Consider the following 19224-nt stretch of genomic DNA (forward strand, 5'->3'; position numbering starts at 1 on the left):
ATGCAGAAGGCTCAAGGACTTGGACTTTCATAGCGATGTCCTATTGGATGACAAGGCCGGAGGCAAAAGGTTAGATGTGTGTGCTCTTTGCTCCTCCTCTCATCCTGGAGGCTGGAGGTTCCAGGAAGCGTGGGCTGAGTCCCATGATGTCTACAAAACCGTACAATTGTCTTTCTTGAAGTCCACAGTCCTCAGCTGCATTGTGACCTGAAGCAGAAGGGGCTGCCACATACAGGTGCCTCATGTATCAACTAGCAGAGAGGGCAGGTGGAGGAAATCTCTCTGTTTTCTTCCTTCCTTCCAAGTGTAAATCCTGACTGTCTTCTCCAGGTGTAATCCTCATGTGCTGACTGTGGAAGCAGCAAAGTAAAGTGAGTGACACAGTCCCCCACAGGGCCTCAGCAGGGGCCACAGTTATTCTGGGGGCTCGGTGAGCACCTTCTCACCCCCTGGGAGAATAAACTCAAAGCAAGACTGTGGATGTCTGGGAATGACCCTGAAATTTCAAGGCGAAGCTGCTCGTTCTTTGGTGCTCTTTGGCAGAGATGTCAGACACAAATAGTAATGAAGAAGGGTGAGAAATCCCTGGGCCGACATCGTCCTTCATTTCTGTACACCTCTCTGTGATGGCTCTCAAAGTGTGTGTGTACCTATAGATTCTCCCCTCCCTTTGCCCCCTGGCTATAGCTCCCCTGAGTTTTGCTATTCTTTATTCACCGGGTTTTGACAATTTCCATTTGCTGTGCTCTCAAGACTTCAGGAACATCCTACCTGCAGATCCTGCCTTGTGACTCCTTCCTACAATGTGGGTCTCAGCCCAGGAGCCCCATCTGCAAAGTCTTTCCTGATCCTGTAGTCTAACGTAGCTGCCTCCCCACTCCCAGTTTCCATCTGCCTCTTCCTGAAGTTTCCGTGGATGTTGGCACCTGCACCCCTCCACTGCCTTCACACACATGCATGTCCCATGAGATCTGGGACTTCATTTTGTCTTTAGCTGTGTTCCTAGTGACAGCAATAGTGCCTGGAACACACTGGCATATCGCTGATGCTGTTTTAAATAGATGTTTGTCCAGTAAATTAATTTAGCACCCTAGGTGTGCGAGCATGATTTTAGTTGCGAATGTATTGCCAACAGCAGCAGCGGGACTTTGTTTGGAGGCAAAAGGTCTCTGTTTATTTGTGTATGCAGGGTAAATCATCCAGCTTGCTGCCCATGGCCGGTAATCAATTGATTTCAGATATTTTCTAAAGTATCAATTCGACACCAACTGAAAGGCGCATCAGTATACACATACCACTAAGAGTGGGAAAAGATCGCCGCCAACTGCAATAGACGCCATGTTGGAAACATCTGACCATTTGCAAAACCCTAGAAGACATGTTTTAGAATTGAGAAAAAGTGTAAGCCAGGCCTGTGGGTCTGTCATTTTAGCTACTTACGAGGCCGTAGGAAGAATGTGAGCTGAAAGCCTGGCAATTAGTGAGATCCTGTCTCAATAAATAAATAAATAAATATAAAAAAATAAAAGTAAGAAAAGGGTGATTAAATCACAGCTCAGGGGTACAGCTTGGGCCCACTTTAGCTTCCAGGCCCCAAAACCATTCAAAAAGGAAAGAAAAAATAATAAGTTATGGCATAAGAATATTGATTTGCTTGCTATATGTGATGCAGATGGTGGAATCAGGGGATCTTTGTTCTAGTGACCTTTCTCTCAGGAGAGTAACACCGGGCAGTGAGCACAGAGGACAGGAGGAGTGGCATATCCTCCACTCTGCAGAGCGACGCAGATGGAGACTCCAAGGTGTGGAACTATGCCACAGGAAGCTACTAAGAGGCGCTTTTGATTTCAAAGAGAAACATCTAGATAAAACACTAGGGGTGGCCTCTTCCCCATCTGAGTCCTATTCCTAGAACTAAGAGAGAGTGTCCTTACTTTTATAAAGGCAGGATTTGCTTGAGACAAAGGCTCACTTTCTAGGCGAGCTTGCTGAGATGGATCAACGTGACGGAGAGAAAGGGGCACCTGTAAATGACTTTGACGTCATTACTACTGATCTTTGAGCAAGAAATAACTGTGTGCAATTTCCACTCCTGATAGTGTTTAGTTACGCTTCCATTTGTATCTCGCTGCTTCATCTCTGTGTAGGAGCCAAGTCTCTGCTGCAACTGCAGAGGGAGTGGACAACTTCAGGCCTCTCCTCTCAAAAATCTTTGCTCTTTTGTTACATTCTGGAAGGTACTTCTGGCCTGGCCTCACCTAGCTTCTATCTGGGAGACATCCTCCCCGCTAGCTCCAGATTGCCTCGAGTGACAGGAATCGTTGTTGGCTACTTATTCGGGACCATAAATGTTCTGGAATTTGATTCTCGTTAGACCTGGGAGGAAACAGGCAGACGGAAGATGGGGAGAGAAGCCCATTTCCTCTGAGACTCTTGGGCTCCAACAGCTTTCCAGAAATATTTCACAAGAAGCTGGTTGTTCTGGGAAGAGTGAAATGTTTGTACTGGATGCAAAATTGGATGCTAACAGGTCATCAAGGGTTGGGGGACAGCATAGGATGTCAGCACTCCAGTCAGATGGCAGATTCCAGTAGAATCCTAGAGATGCCATGTGTAAGCTTGACAGACTTCAACAAGCCTTTCAACATCTCTCAGATTCTGCATCCTCATTGTAAAGGGGGGAACACAGTGCTTAGCCTACAGCACTTTCATAAGACAAACGAGATGATCCATGTGAAGTGATTATGCCCAGTACATAGGAAACACTGAGCAGACAAATAGTTCCTCTTGTACCTGGTTTTACAGTGGGGAAGCAGGCAGCTCATTGTCTTGTAATGTGATTTGGGAGCCTTGGGAAAGGCTATTTTGTCCAGAAATTTCCTCTACATTGGCTCACTGAGAAAATCACCAGAACAATCTACGGCAAAGGTACACACAATACGTATTGTAGGTAGGGACATCTCTATCTTGAGTCTCAGTGCTGGGAGTTCCAGGTGGGATATTGTGGGTTTGAGTGCTGTGGGTCGAAGAGCAACATTTCACTTTGTGTGTGAATTCCTGATTGGAAGTGCGCAAACTTGGGGATGTGCGTGTTCCTGGTTGTTAGACAGCAAGGAGAAGGCTTGCGAGAAGACCTTGGAAGTACAGTGGCATTCCACGAGCCTTGCTAAGTGATGGTCTGCTCTGAGTTTGATTTTTGTGCACAGGAAGAGTTTACCCATGCTCAGAAAATGAACTTTTAGGAAGCTTCTGAACAAAACGTAGAGCTCTTTGATCTCTGTCGGTAAGATTTCCCAAGGGAGCACGTTAGAGTGTGTGATGTAGTTGAGCATCACATGCCTCCCCAGAAGTGTCAGAAAGCCTCAAATCCTTGCATTTACTCTTGGATTCATATATCTCATTATACCCAGGAATAGCTGTTGTGGTTTGAATATGGAATATTCTCACAGAATCAAGTGTTGGAGCCCAGCTGGTAGAACTGTGTTAGAAATTTTAGGAAACTCTAGGAGGGGAGGCCTAGATTGATGAAGTAGCTACTGGGATCACATCTTTGGCTGTTGTCATGCCCTGCCCCTTCCTGAATCCCTCTGCTTGCTGTCTGTTATGGTGAGCTGACTTGCTCTGCCGCATGGTCCCTGCAGTGATTATTAGTCTACTGTTGGCATCACTCCTGTTCTCTATGCCCTACTTCTTTTCAGAATGGAAATTTTAACCCTGTGTCAATGTATTTTGCAAATATATAACTTGTTCTTGATCATATAGATGGGGCTCACATTTGTGAGTTTACCTTGACCCACCACAGGCTGCTCCTGAATTAGCAGGGGAGATAGGAGGGGGGTACATTTTAACTGTAAATGCCTTCAAACCATAGTACTCAATAATGCAATCAAGATTACAGAGCTAGGAAATGGTACAGTCAATGTTCAACCCAAAAATGCTATGTGACCCTGGTGCTCCTGTTCTTGAGCGGGGATTTTAAAGGAACATGCTCATATATGGGACATTTGACACTTTATCACACATGAGAACTGAGGGGTTGTAAAATATCATAAACAGTGTTGATCCTGATGATGGCGATTTTCACAGTATTGAGCAGTTTTTGTACATCCAATGTTAGATGGCTTGCTTTATGGTATTATTTCAATTAATTTTCTTAGATTAAGAATGAAGGAGCTATTCTTGTTTTTTTCATTCAGGTGAAACACCGAGTGGAGAAGGTGTAAAATCACAGGCTCAAGGCTGCACAGCTAGTAGGTGGTGGAGTCCAGCCTTGCTCTGGTCTCCGGGAAGACAGCTGGCAGAGAACCGAGGGGTTCACACAGGGAACAGGACCAGCAAAGCGGGCATGAGTACCTGCGGATGGCAAAGATGAGTTTAGAGCCTTACACTGGTCTGTATGTCTCATTCCTGGATGTAGCTGCTTCGGTCTCTCGTGGTCCTCAGCTGCAGAGCCCTAGATTCCCTTTGCTGAAGGATCTCACTCTACACCTAAAGGAATGATACAGTGCTGAGATCAGGGGATAAAGAACAGCAATGACAGACAGCCCCCTTTGCCTTTGCCAAATAAGAAGGCCGAGCTTGTAGATGCGCTAATCCGGGACTCTGGGCATCTCTCACAGGCAGCTGCCATGAGGCTCCAGATTCTCTAGGAGAAAGTCAGTCCTTTGAGGCTTAAAGGTCTCTAGGCTTTCCTGTTTAGAAGACAAATATCTTTGTAAAGTTGGTCCTGCTCACCAATGCCTTCAGGGGCTAGCAAGATAATTCACTTTGAAAGGAGATGGGGTAAGACAAAAGGTGAGGTGGTTGCTATGGCAACCTGCAGGCCTGCTTGTCCTGTGATTAAACGTTGACAACATGGCACAAACCAAAAGTCTACAGGCTACTAGTTTGTAGCTCCAGTCACAAGGTTATTTCCCCCTTACTCTCCTGATTATTTAAATGTATGGTAGAATATTTGGAATAAAAATGTTAGAAAAATCTGAACAGGCAAACAGGATCACCAGTGCCCCTTCTTGTAACTAAGCACCATTGATACCTTAGCATAATTCTTTCTGATTTCCCTATATTTTTCTTTTTACCTGAGTGCAAAAAAAAATCTACACCCATGGGTGCCTCTCCTAAAGCAAAACATTTGAACTCTAATTCAAAATGCTTTGAGTAAAAATGAGGATACCAAAGAAGGGTACCAGCAAGCCATATTTCAGACGGAGAATTAACTAGAAGTCAGGAAGACTCCGAGAGACATAACCCAGAGAGAGGAGGAGAATACAAAATGGTGAATTGGAGTGAGGAATGAATTAAGTCTCTGCTGTTCAAGGATTCCACAATGGGAAATGGGCCAAAGATCTTCAGCCATAGCTGGAGTAGCCAACCCAACCAGAAATACCCAGGAAGCAGAAAGATACAAGGCCTTCAGATTTTCCTCCATCTTTACATCCTCCTCCCATCTTTCAACCTATGTACTTCATCTCAGCTTTCTAGGAAAGCTGGTTTGCTTGGAAGAGGGGAGCTTCGAGGCCCCCAGATTCTGAGCTCACCCAGAGCTGTGTCTGAAAACTCACGTTTTCGCTCGAATATTTTTCTGCTCTGAGAAGTGGTGTTTTTCTTTCAGATATCACCAGAATTCCTCTGAGCCGCTGATCCTAGCGACCCTCATTTCATTCTTCGGCTCTTCTCCACTTCTCCTCTTCCGAAGTTGGATGAATCTCCACTTGTCGGGTGTTAGGTACCTATTGACTTTTGTAAAACTTCCCAAACTCTTCTCAGAGAAAGATCGACTGATGTAGGGTCAGCAAAGAAGGGGCTTTAGCTACTTCAGATGTTAGTAAACATGGCAACTTGTTGGGGATTAACAGGGAAACCACGAATAGCATTACTGCTGTTTGAAAAGGGATTTCTCGCTCAGACAATTAAAGACCTTTTTTCCTCCATCACCCACTTCTTCTTACCCCAGATGAATAATGAATGAAGGTCATTAGGATGATGTATTATCGGTCGCATTGCCTTAGACTAGACAAAGACAAATGTCATCAACCTTCCACTGCACACAGGGGCCCTGTGTCCCATATTTGCCATTTCGGGCACTTTTCACCAAGAAATACTTTCCTTTACTATCTCCTTGTTACTCCCCAATTTTCTTTTAAACTTTGGATATCAGATAGACTAAAACCTCCTTTAGGTAGCAAAGAACTCTAGCGCTGTTTGGCCAAGATCATCCACGGCAAGAAATGTTTTTGTTTTAAGGGAATAATTCATTCAAGGAAGCATTGGAAGAACGTTAGACCTTTTACAGACATCACCAGGCATAAGTCTCATCATCCTTAATTCAGGGTCATGGCTGCACAAAATATTATAGAAGGCAAAACCAGAATAAAATCAACTCCTCACATGGGTCAAAAATCTCAGGGGAGCTAAGTAAAGCCCTGCAATGGAAAATGTTCTAAGCAAACAAAAATAAAAGGTCTGTTAATATTATGAGAAAAGCCTCCATGGAGCACAGCACTGAATTTCCATGTTGTTTTTTACACTCGTGTGCACTTACATGGTCTTGTGGAAAAATAATACTTGAAGCTGTAATTCTGCTCTTTTGATTACAGCTCAGGGGAGCTCTCTCGCACACGTTTGGCTAGAAGCACGTACTGTCTCATAAACCAGCATGAGTGGCTCACATAATGGAGCCGTGTAGCATGGGGAGAAGGGCAGGATTTGAACATCTGTGAAGGGCAGAGGCACAGAGTCAGTCACCTAGCGCCCTGAGGTCCTGCAGGCCTCATTTGGGTTGCAGGAGCTCTCCGTCCTCTGTTTGGGTTGACACGCCCACACGCATTCACTCACCCTGTAGTCCAGGGAAGTTAATCTGAAGAATAACGTGGACTAGCTGTTGACAGGGGTGTTTTTGGACTGTTCTTGGCCTTGTGGTTCTTCAGAGACAATTGGCAAGGTATCTTGATAGACAGGTCCATATAATAGTCTCAGTGGAGATTGCCAAGAAAACACAGATGAGTCAAAGAAATCATGGTGTGGAAGAAGGGGAAGGCAGAACTCTGCCAAATTTCTGTCAGATATGGATGGGAAGCCCCATCGAGCAACCCTTCAGCGTGGACTTTCAGCCTGGTAGTCTTCTCTCTTCCTCAGCCCATCTTGGTGTTTAATAGTCTTTATGTGACGAGTTCCCTTCCTGTCTGAGCCTGGCCTTCTGCTGTCATTTCTTTGTAGTTTCGTCTTCTAGTTCTTCTGTCTATAGGAACCGGAAGCTGAGACATCCATTCATAAGGCCAGTGCTGACCGGGGCAAGGTTCGGTTTGGTGTGTCCAACAGAGGACACAACAGATCCGAACACATGTTTTCACAGAAGCAGTTACTAGTTTCAGACCCAGAGAAAGGTGGGTCTGTCCATAGGTGCTAAAGAGGAATCTGGATACGGCAGGGAGTCACTGTGTGATGGAAAGAGAATGAGAAGGGACCACACCTTCACTGAGGGCCGTGGTCCATTTAAGGACTTGCCCACAGAGGTTGTGGACTGACTCCTTCATAGGCGTATGGAGTGAGGAGAACTTACTTACCTTACTTTGGTGCTGTCCATTAGATCTGACTGACAGCCGGTGAATGAAATGCTTGTTTACGGTCCGTGAGTTGAAGAACAAGGGCATCATATTGGAATCATTCCTGGAGAGGGGAAGGTTTCACTAGGCCAGAGGTGACGTGGTATAACGGGGCTTCAAAACTAAGGAATGCCTGCAAGTGGAAGCTGACATGGAAACTATATTAAATAAACATGTGACCCCGTGATAGTTCACTAACTGGCTTTCCTACTCTGGGAAAAGCACCTAGCAGGTCTCCTGGAAGCGATAACCTTCGAGATACGGTGCCTCACTTGGTCGTCTCCCCACCCAGCCTTTAGAGACACAGAAGTATGGAAATACGACAAAAATACCCCTCCTTTCCTTCCTCCTCCCATCATTCCCATCCCGTCTTCCCTCTTTTTCTTTCTTACCTTCCCTATCTCCCCAGGTCTCTTCTTTTGTTTTTCTGAGAATAACTTACAGACATTCATAGTGACTTTCCTAAAAAGTAGGATATTTTCTTATATAACCTCTGTTTAACAAAACCTAAAAATAAACCGTTGTGTAACTTTTCCTGGGGAATTACAAACAAACGTCTCTTCTTCTCAGCTATGACAGACGGAAGCACTGGTTCTATTGAAAGGCTATCTTGGGGAACCAATTAATTCTGGAACATTACTTACAGGAGCTTGAATAGTGGGTGACTTCCAAGAACACAAGACCCTCAGGCAGCTGTGTCACCCAAACATGTGATCCCTGCAAGTGTCAGGACGCACAGACCTGCGCGGGTGGCACTCCCTGACCCTGCTCGCAGGCGGGCAGTTGCTCTACTGAACAGTTCCTGCTCCACAACAGTTTACTGTTTACGTAACTCTGGAGGTGGGCATCTTGTCAATCCGGTCAGTTCTGTGAGCTTCCCGGGCCTTGAAAGGGAGTGTTCTCTGAACCTTGGAGAGGGTGATGTGGATGTCTGCTTGTTTTCTTCCGTTTATGGAGACGCCTTGAACTACTATGTCACAGTAACAGCCACTTATTCCCAGCAGCTTAGCAGGTTATGAGTCTCTGAAGTAACCACTGCCTTTTGCAAAGAAAAGAGAAGCTTCTCCCCATAACCGAGGCTGACAGCAGCAGTGATCTGTGGGCATTTAGAGGGCAATTGGAGAGCTGGCTCCCTGGGTCTGACGGGCTCCAGGCCAGCACCCATTGCTTCTTTCTTAGCCACACGTGGTTGCTGAAAGGACCCAGCATGGGGGAACAATTTCCACTTCCAGTATACCGACGTGCAAGGTGAAGTATGTGGCCTATGGCTCATGTACGTGACTTACATGCCCAATCTGTCAGTGCCCCTCTGACCTTAAATTGTGCTCTGCTATGGTCTTTGCAAAGCCACTTAATCTCCAAACTAGTCCTGAGGTCCCTGCTGAAGTAACTTCTTTTTAACCTTTCAGTGAACACAAACTTGTCTGGCTCAGTGAACTGGGCTTGGAACAAAACCTGTCACCTAGTTCCCTCGGTCATATGCGTCCATCCCTTCTTATCTTCTCATTTTTTGATACCCATGAGGACTTCACTGAGTGATAGTCAGGCATCCCTACTGGCTTGTGTGAGCCTGTCCATCAGGGACCCTGCATCACTTCATATGAAGCCTTTGTCTCGAGGAGGGATGAGCAGCTGCATTTTTTCCCACTGGGACAGTACTCAGACTGATCCTGTCTGCCTCTGTGTCTGTCAACTTCACCAGCAGAGCTGCGAGGGACTCTCCCATTGCTTGTTTAAAATGCTTCCCCAATTCCAGCAGTTCAGAGACAGAATGTTCCCTGAGTGTGACATCCTCCATTATTAAAGCCCCCATCTGCACGCATGGTCAAGGATGCCCCTTTCTCTGTATCGGAGGTCGTACTGAAATAGCTTCCTCCACCTCTTTGATCTCACTCACTCACTTTCTCCTTGATGTCTGATCCTTTCCATGGATTACATGTCTTGGAATCCCAGGAAGAGACTGTTAGCAAGCTATAATGTACACTCTCTTTCCCTTGTGTGTCCCATCCACTATAATAGATGGCAAACACCCCAGCTTCCTCCTGGCTTTTTCCACTTTCATGCTAGCACTGAGGAGAGCATCTATGTACCTTTCTCTCATTGTAATCCCCCCCCCCCCCGCCTGCCACACACACATGGGCAAAGTTCTTCCCAGTCAGAAAGTTCAGCTTCAGTGACATGTCTATCACCCACAGACACTACCACACCCCTTCTCTGAACCCTATCAGAATGGACTACTTTCAGGCATTGAAGGTATCTTTTCTAGGCCAGCAGTCACCTGGGCGTGTCTTCTAACCCACGCTAGACTCATGATGAGCCACTTGGTGGCACCTGGAGGAAGACAGCCACCCCTGTGGTTTCCTTCCAGGGCACTCAGCCCTCAATGACTTCTCCCCAGTTGCATGCTTTGCCAGTCCAAAGCAGAGACCACACAACCTCCACAACAGCAAGGAGCCACAGCATCCCAGACTACACAGGGGAAAGGCAGCCATATTGGGACTGTCCCTGCGGCCACCCCAATATACCAGACTTGGCTGCGTGTCTTACCGCCATTCGACAGCTCCCGTCAACATTATCTATGGCTCTGTCAGGCAGTCGTTGGGTGGCAACTGTGGTATGTGACTTTCCCTGCGGAGACATGAATAAACATATATTTATCACAGAAAGGGTACTGATGACAGACCAAAGAAAAGATTCTGCTTAAGCCTAGCTTAGTAAAACCATGATATTTTTTTTATCGTTGTTACTTTGTAGGAGCGTGGATTAAAGGTTACTTAGAGGGACATGGGTGACTCAGACAGCTGTGTCACTGAAGAACACCCCCCCCCAGCAGGGTGAGCAATGACTCATGATAATTGCAGCTGTACTCCTGAGAACTTGCAGGCTGCTGCTGCAGCAACGAGTCCCCTCCATCACTACAGCTACTTACTGCTTATACAACCTTGGTGAAGGGTCTTGGGAATCTTTTGAGTCTTATGAGTCTCCCTCCAGGAAGGAAAGGGACTATGCCAGTCAGAAGGAAATAGCGACGTAGCGTAACCATTGACAAACCGTACTCACACTTTAACCTGAGCTTCACCGATGCTTTTTCTAGTGAGATAATTTTTTTCCTGGCCCATTATCTGAATTATAATTACATGCTGTTCTAGGCGTCATGTATTCTTATCTCTTTCTGTCCCCATGCCAAGTCTTTTTTTTTTCTCCTTCCTTTTATGATCTTGACATTTGTGAACAATCTAGGTTGCGTGTCTTATAGCATTTACTTCACTATGAGTTTGCTGACTTTCCCAGTGCTAAGATTAAGGTCATGAATTTTGGCAGGAGCACTATAGAAGAAATGCTGTCTTCTTCCCAGTTCATCAGAACAAGAGGGCATGTTACAAGCCCATGTTTCATTACCAGCAATGTTGATTTCGACCATTTGGTTACAATAACACCTGCCAGTTATTTATTATTGCCATTATAAGTCTTATGTGGGAGACACACTGTGGAATTCTCAGGCAGTTGTGTCCTGGGGAGCCGTGACTGACGTGACCTTTTTCCTTTGTCTCCAGAGTCTAACAGCCGCAGGGCAGTGAACAGAGGCTATGTCACCAGCTTGCTCAGGCTGCATCAGGACTGGCACAGCCACGACGTGACCAACACCTACATGCTGATCCGCCACGGGCTCCTGCTCTGTCTCAGGCACATTGTCACCCTCCGGTCTGGCAGGGAGGCCTTCGTGGCAGCCCAAGGCTTGGAGACTCTCTTCAGCATTGCACAGGTATCCAGCATGGGAGATTTCCTAAGCGAGTGGATGACTTCAAGGGTAATTATTGCAGGTTGAAGCTTGGAAATTGTCCTGAGCAGAGCAGGGGAAGCTAGAACGACTTCAAGATGGTGCTGGTTTCAATATGGCAGGTGCTGTGAATTAAAATCCATACTCATTCACTCGTTCGCGTTTTCATTCAGTCATTCAATCAGTCATTGTGTGTTCATTGTCAGCACGCTGCTAGAGATGGCACATAGAACAATGGTTAAGAGTATGGGCCCTGGAATGACAGATCCCAGCCTAAAGCTGTGAAACTTAATAGCTATCATTTGCCCTTTCAAACCATCAATCCCCCCACTTTGTTTTAAGAAACATAGCTGGACATGGTGTGTCACATACCTTTAATCTTAGCAATGAGGAGGCAGAGACTGGCAGATCTCCGAGTTGGAGGCCAGCCTGCTCTACAGAGTGAGTTCCAGGACAGCCAGGGCTACACAGAGAAACCCTGTCCTGAAAAACAAAAACAACAACAGGAAAAGAAGTAAAAGAAACATATACACTAAAAAAAGTAGAATTAAAATGTTTAGATTCTTTTGTGCACTAGGTAAGTTCATATGGTTCATGTGTTCATATTTTAATAGTTTATTTTCTTCTTTTGAGTGTCAGCAGTCATTGGACTAAATAATACTGGGAATCTCTGGGGACTATGGCAAAGAAGACTTTTGATCTCATGGGGGCATACATCCTAACAGGAGACAGGCATTAAATAAGCCAAACACCCAATGAGAAAGCTTTGGCAGTGGTCTGAGAGACCAGTAAAATAAGACAGACTCCTGTAGGTGGGTGGAGAAGATCATCTAGAGACATTAAGTCCTTTCCGAGTAGGTGACACCCAAACCTAAATGATTGGACAGCTCATCAAACCAAGTTCAATGGAAAGAACATTTCAGGCAAAGGGAATAGCATCTTCCTTGGCTGGCACTTAGCTGCACCAGGTAGGGTGTGCAGTCCAAGGTTATTTGGATTTCAACCCAAGGCACACACTCCTTAGCTGCACTTGACTAGGTCCGATTTCAGTGCCATCCCGGCTGGTGATTCGAATATCACAAATATCCGTCTCTGCTCATTTTCTTATGTGTCACGGTCCCTGTTGTTTTCCTAGTTGTCAGTCTCTGGTGCTTATTGCTCCTCTCTGGAAAGCTTCCAAATTTACTCTCCCTGAGCACAAGCAGAGGTAATGAAGCAGCCAATGAGAGTGCTCCTCTCCCACCATAGCGTCGCTAGACTGTCCCTATCCCTTTTAAAAATAGCATCCCCCCTCTAAACACTAACATGATACTGTGCTGAAACCAATATCTAATTTTCTGTCTGCTATCACCTCTGGGTTTTTCTCTGTCATTACTGAGTTCGGAGCTTCTCAGTCATGAAATAGCTACATTTTTGCATTCTGTTTTTCTGGATCAAGCAGCGCTTCCAGTTTCCCAAGCTTCCTTGTACTCTGTAGGCTCGTGATCCTCCAAGTCTCTAATCTCACCCAGTCCCTGTGACTTTTCCCCCTTGACTGCTGATAACAAGGCACCTCCATTATGGCTGGCATGCTTGCCTAGCTCTGCCCTCCATATTACTGACTGTTTTTTTTCTGTCCTGTACTAAACATCTCTGAAAGGGCAATTGGGAAAGTAGACAGTGACTTTACAGTTGTATATTGCATAGAAGGACACAGTGGAAAAATATTACACCAAATGAAGCCCAGGTGTGCCAGGGGCTGCAAACACGCATGCAGGGCTTTAGAGGGAGTTCCTTAACAGGTCAGAAGTGTCTTCAATCCTTCTAGTAAGCAAACAGCAAGCTTCCAGCCTTCAGTCACTATTGTAAAAAGAAACTTACTGTGAGTGAAAGCAGCATCTACATTTCATTGTGAGGTTGATCCAACCCGTGCTGCAATCTCTGATTGGTATTATGTGAAAACGTATCTCAGGAGGGGTCCTGGAACAGTGCTGAATAAATTGGCCACGATGCACCAAGCCTGTCGCGTGGAAACATGCACAATTCATGGGTAAAAGTCCTAGGGGTTGAATCCCCCACATTTATTGAAGCCTCTACGTGACTTTCAGCTTTTTAAACAATATTTTCGCATATAAGGACTTTTTAACCAAGATTTTTCGAAAAATTTATTTATTTTATGTGTATGAGTGCCCTATGTGCATTCATGCCTTTATTCCAGAATCGGGCAGCAGATCCCACTATAGATAGTTGTGAGCCACTGCTGTTGCTGGGAATTGAACTCAGGACCTCTGGAAGAGCAGCCAGTGCTTGTAACCACTGAGCCATCTCTCCAGCACCCTGAGTTCACTTCTTAACTTAATCATATCTTCTGACATTGCCCTCCTGCCTAACACCCGATTCCTTAACAAGGGACATGGCAACGAGTGAATCTAGGAGTTTTTATTTCCTTGGAATCAATAATCAATTTTTTAAACTCATAAACATGTCCTTCCGAATAGAGGAGGCACCCAATATGGCATTATTGTTAATGCCCTGCTTGCTGTACGTTTTAATCACCCTGCCTGATACCCTTCTTTCAGTTCATGGCATGAGGCACACTTTTAGGATGCATGGGCTCGCTTCTATTTGGCTCTCACCTGGACCATCTCACACAAAGCAACATGGCCATCAATCACCATGAGTGGCCGTGTCAATGGCCATTACACACAGAGCTGGGCTCCAGAATGGTGGCACCATTGACGTTCTTGGCTTGGTCTTAGTTCCGTTTTCCCTAAGGCTGAAGCTCATCATCTCCGATCTGCAACTACTTTATCTTTCTTCTTTCTCTCCCACACTCCATTTTCCTTTTTTCCAGTACTAATAACTTTACAACAAACACCTGAGGCCATTTGACCAGGCCAAAGGGCTGAACTGTCTTCAACTAATTCATTTTCCCCAGAGAGCGTTTCCTGCTGTGTCCGCAGAGACACTTGATTGGTACCATTTGAGCACACTAAAGGAAAAGGGGGGAAAAGGGAGGCATTCTTGATTACATTAAGACATTTCTGTTTTGGGAGTTGACCCGCTTATATTTTGCAGCCTGCTTTGTGTGTGTGCAGGGGTGGCTGCAGATTGAATGCAGGCTTTACATATTCTAGGCAAGTGCTCCAACTCTGAACAGTATCCAAAGCCCTCATTGTAATTCTTGTGCATGTTTGTGTGTGCATGTGTGTGTGTGAGGGGGGGGGGAGAAAGAGAGACAGAGAGAGAGGAGAGGGAGAGAGGGAGAGAGGGAGGAAGAGTAAACCAGAGGTTGACATATAGTGCCTTTATTTCCTTTCCACCATAGTTTTTGAGGCAGGGTCTCTCACTGAGCCTGGGGCCCACTGATTTGGCTCAGTTGTCTGTTCATTAAAGTCTTTGAGTTCTTATATCTCTGTCTTTCCAGTGCTGGGATCCATAGGTGTGCTTTGTTGTGCTGTCTGCTTTTCTAATGTGGGTCCTTGCAATCTAAGAGCCTCAAGCACGGCAAGCACTGTATTAGTGGAGCCCTTTCCCCAGCTACATTTTCATGGATAGTTTCCTCTCTCCACTCTCATGAGCTGCCTGCAATGTGGGCTTAGAGGTCCCACAATAGGACAGCACCATAGCCCAGGCCTTGGGGCGGATGCTCAGTACTTACTCTCAATCATGTCTTGGTCTCAGAACTTTCTGGGCCCTTTAACCCTCTCAGACTGGAGGCTCATCATGGACATGTTCTGCACCAAGTTCAGCACACAACACATTTTCCAAGTTTCTTGAGAAGAGGATGTGTTTTGGCCAAAGAGTTAGTTAGCGTGCTACCCCGACTCTGTCTCAATTTAGTAAACTTGTTCTTACATTTTTTCCCCACAGTGTCTGCAAAGGAAGGTATTGTCATGTTCTATCACCATCAAAATATTACATCTGCAAATCCAAGTTTGCTTTGCTTTGAGGAGGTACCGAGCAGGATCTGCACACTGGGCTTTGATTCAAACAAGTGGGCCAATTTAGGCACATGGGACTTACTTGGACTTTTCTGATGATTTCCTATTTTATCCCTTTTCCTTTATATCTTCCTGTTCAGATAATAGCAGAATGACAAAAGCAAGACTTCCATCATTTCAGCCGACACTCATTCCTTCCTTACGCAATAATTTACAGTGACTCAGGGTGCCTGAAGGAATATGTCACTCCTCTTTCCTCAGGCATCCCGGATAAGGACTTGCCTCAGATACAGACACCCTTGAAATACGTTCAAGCCTACTTTCAGACTAAATTCCTCCCAATGCCATCTGAGCAGCAACCTTGAAATGAAAGAATGCAGATTCCGATTAGATACCATTCTCCGTTAGCATGTTCAAACTACTTAACCTTATCCAGTAAGATTGTTACCTGTCCACTTAGATTGTGTGCATTTCATTATCTGAAATAATGTCCCAGCATGGGGGCTGTGCACAGTGCCTGCTAGAATATTCTCTCTGTTCAGACCTGCCTGGACAACAAGAGCATGGAACCTGTGATCTCTGTGGCGCTTCAGATCCTCAGGCAATGCTACCCCGAGAGTCTGCTTCCCCTTCTCACAGCCAGTAGTGCCTACACCTTCTCAGCTCCCGGGAGCCCCAGCTCAGAGCCACAAGCTCTAACTGAAGGTAAGGGAGCTTTCGGAGGAGTGTTTGCATCTTCCAGCATGCCAGAGGGATGGGGAATGATGGCGAGCAGTTCTTGTACAGGTCAACCATGATCTTCTAAGAAGATCATTAGAGACACATATGAAGGGGAAGACTTTTTCCTAAGCAGGGAGAACAAACATTGTGCTCACTCCCATTGTCCCTAATTATTAGGTGCTGTCGCTTTGCCTGGTGGCTACTGGATGCCCGCGCAGTCATCTCATCTATTTAAGAAAAACAATCTTTTCCCAATCTTGTGACCCAATCCCTTCACTGTGCCATCTATTGGTGGAATTAATTTGTCTCTGGAACAAAACTGAAATAAAACTTTCACCATGTAAAGCCCCAGAACACATCGTTTAGACTATTGGAAAATGTGGATGATGTGATCTCCAGAAAAAGACGCTAATGCTGTTTGCACTCATCTTTGTTCTGGGGAACAGAATTCCCCCAGTTGGAGAATTTTGTCACGTGGCAGCTGATACTTGACATGGTTAGTGGGTAATTCTAAAATTAATTCCTCCTTTTTAAAATTAGGGACGGAACAGAGGCGCTATCTAAATTACAATGAGTAGCCGGGCGGTGGTGGCGCACGCCTTTAATCCCAGCACTCGGGAGGCAGAGGCAGGTGGATCTCTGTGAGTTCGAGACCAGCCTGGTCTACAAGAGCTAGTTCCAGGACAGGCTCCAAAGCTACAGAGAAAACCTGTCTCGAAAAACCAAAAAAAAAAAAAAAAAATTACAATGAGTTTAGTGTGCACGTGATCTATAAACTTTAAGACAGCCACAATTGCATCAACACTCCAAATTGAGTGGGAGGATAATTGCGGCATCATTTGCGTGTCATTTCTGACCAAATTATTTTTGCATTTTTTTTCATGGAACAACAGTCTAGGCATCAGGGTACCCTGCTCCCATAAGCTCTTTTGCACAGCATCCACAGAAATCAGTGAGCATCTGAGTGTGCTGGGATGCAGTGGGTTGGCTTTGTAATGGGTCCCTTATTTGCCAGAGATGCAAGCCACCGTGCGTGAGAGAGTAAATACGAGACCAGGGGCAACCTCATTCTTTCATCTCCTTTTTCCACTCAGAAGACTTTGAAGATGATGGTGAGGAGGAGACGGACAAGGACTCCGACGTGGAGGCCGTGAAAGAAGTAGGTGAACCAGCCCTTGCTTGGGAGACTCTCCGTACTGACACTACGCAAAAGTAAATATATCACTTCCTGTGTTTACTAAGCTATGCCACTCCAATGATAGTGATGTCTCGAAGGCACAGATACTGCTGTTGGGTTTTGCAGAAGCCGTTTTTTTTTCTTGCTATGTCTAGTATATAGTCTCACTGTAGAATCAAATCTATTGATTATGACCCAAATATCCTATCAGATGAGCCTGACGGACTCATGCTTAGGGTTGGTGTACTTTGTAAGCGCATAGAAAGATGTTTTAGGAAACATTCTGCTAGACCTCACGAGTCTTCATAAATCAGTTTTCTTATCCCCTGTCCATTCTGCACAGGGATGTAGGCCTGTGCATCCCCATTCACAGCTATGTGAATTAGTCTTCCTTGCCTTGGAATGGGTGCAGCTCAGTTCCCAAAGAAGTGATGCTCCTTGCTCCCTATCACACAATGTTCCACGAAAGGGAGGTCAGTAATCTTTTTTTTTTTAAATCAAAGTTCACATAGTAACCATTGGATAGTCTTTGAACCACATATTCCTTGTTTCAGTGACTTAATTTGCCAGTAAAAATGGCATCCACGATACCAGAATGAATGGGCGTGACTGTTATTCAATCTGAAGAACATAGTTCATAGTCTGCTTTTTTGTGATAGCTGTTTTAAGCTTTGCCATTGCTTGAATACTGACTGGATATTTCTTATTTTAAGGGGCTTTCCTACACATTGTGGGATGCTTCCCAGCATCCCTGTTCACTACATACTAGTCACCCATGGCACCCATCACTTTGCCGCTCATTCGTGAACCAAAAATATCTCTAGGAACGCCAAATCACTTCTAATCGACAGCCATTCTCTTAAGAAAATGATAGTTGGTCTATCATTCTATAATTCTGTCTCCGCTTCTCCTGCTGTATGTAGTTTTGGATAAGTTTCTCCATTTATAGTTCTTTAATTTTGTCATCTGTAGCATAAGATTCAGGAGAGAGTTCTAGAGGTGAAATTCAAAGTTAAAAACTCTTCTGTACCAGCCAGATGGCTCAGCAGGTAAAGGCAATTGCTGTGGATTTTAATATTCCGAGTTAATCCCCCAGAACCCACATAGCAGAAGGAAAGAACCATCTTCTCCAAGTTGTCCTCTGACCTCTGTGCATACACAGATTCACATGTGTGCACACATATATGCATGCACACACACAGAGGCATAAACACACACAAATACATTCCCCCACGTGTACCCACAGACACAGGTAGCCTCCAGTCCTCCCACATGCACACACACACACACACACACACACACACACACACACACAGCACTTTTAAAATGTTTTACAAACATAAAACGAACAGGTTCCTCCCTCTCATCTTTTCTCCTTCTCTCCTTGCCCCTTCCTTCCTTCTCTTTTTTTTTCTCTGTCCGCTTCTGTCCTTTCCTGGAGAGAAAGAGGTTTTGGAGTTCTCAGTCTGAGCAGTACAGTGGCAACCATCTAGGGGGCTATCTCTCAGTCCCATCTTTGGACTAAGACTGCTATTGACAGTCTGATGTTCGCAGGGTTTTGTTGATAAATAGAATCATTTCTGAAGTCATCAGTAGCAAATTGGTTCTTTGCTGTGGCTTGGCCACGCAGGCCTACAGAGTACGTGCGGAATCATTTGAATAATACTGGGCCGCTGCAGTCATTCATCAATGCCACCTTCTACTCCCCTTGTGCTCGCACTCTGATAACTGGATGTCGGATGTACTGTCAGTTGCCTCTTGTATCTGATGCAGGGGGACACAGCATATGACAACGCCCGACTCCACACAGCTATCTAGAGGGGGAGTCCTGCTATTTCCCCTGACTCTACTCTGGAGAGGACGGTGAGCTAGGAGGGAGTGGAAGCTAAACAAATATAAAAATCCTGCTGGGAAAGAAGCAGAAGATAAATTGGTGAGGGCCTGGAAACTATTCATCAAAGCCTATGGCTGGGGAGATGATGAGAATCGGGTGTGAATCTGAGCTGGAGAGCAATGGGGTAGCAT

General features: G+C 45.4%; 1 protein-coding gene across 1 annotated transcript in view; it reads left to right on the forward strand.

Annotated features, from left to right (window-relative positions):
• The window catches only part of Agbl1 (AGBL carboxypeptidase 1), a 693592-nt gene that overhangs the window by 74583 nt on the left and 599785 nt on the right, over positions 1–19224 (forward strand). Inside the window, exons 6-8 of the mRNA XM_038313425.1 lie at positions 11156–11364; positions 15845–16007; positions 17117–17181. Of these exons, the coding sequence (XP_038169353.1) occupies positions 11156–11364; positions 15845–16007; positions 17117–17181 (437 nt within the window). The remainder of the gene's footprint in view (positions 1–11155; positions 11365–15844; positions 16008–17116; positions 17182–19224) is intronic.

The sequence above is a fragment of the Arvicola amphibius genome, chromosome 12, assembly GCF_903992535.2.
Source record: "Arvicola amphibius chromosome 12, mArvAmp1.2, whole genome shotgun sequence".
In the NCBI taxonomy this organism is placed as follows: Eukaryota; Metazoa; Chordata; class Mammalia; order Rodentia; family Cricetidae; genus Arvicola; species Arvicola amphibius.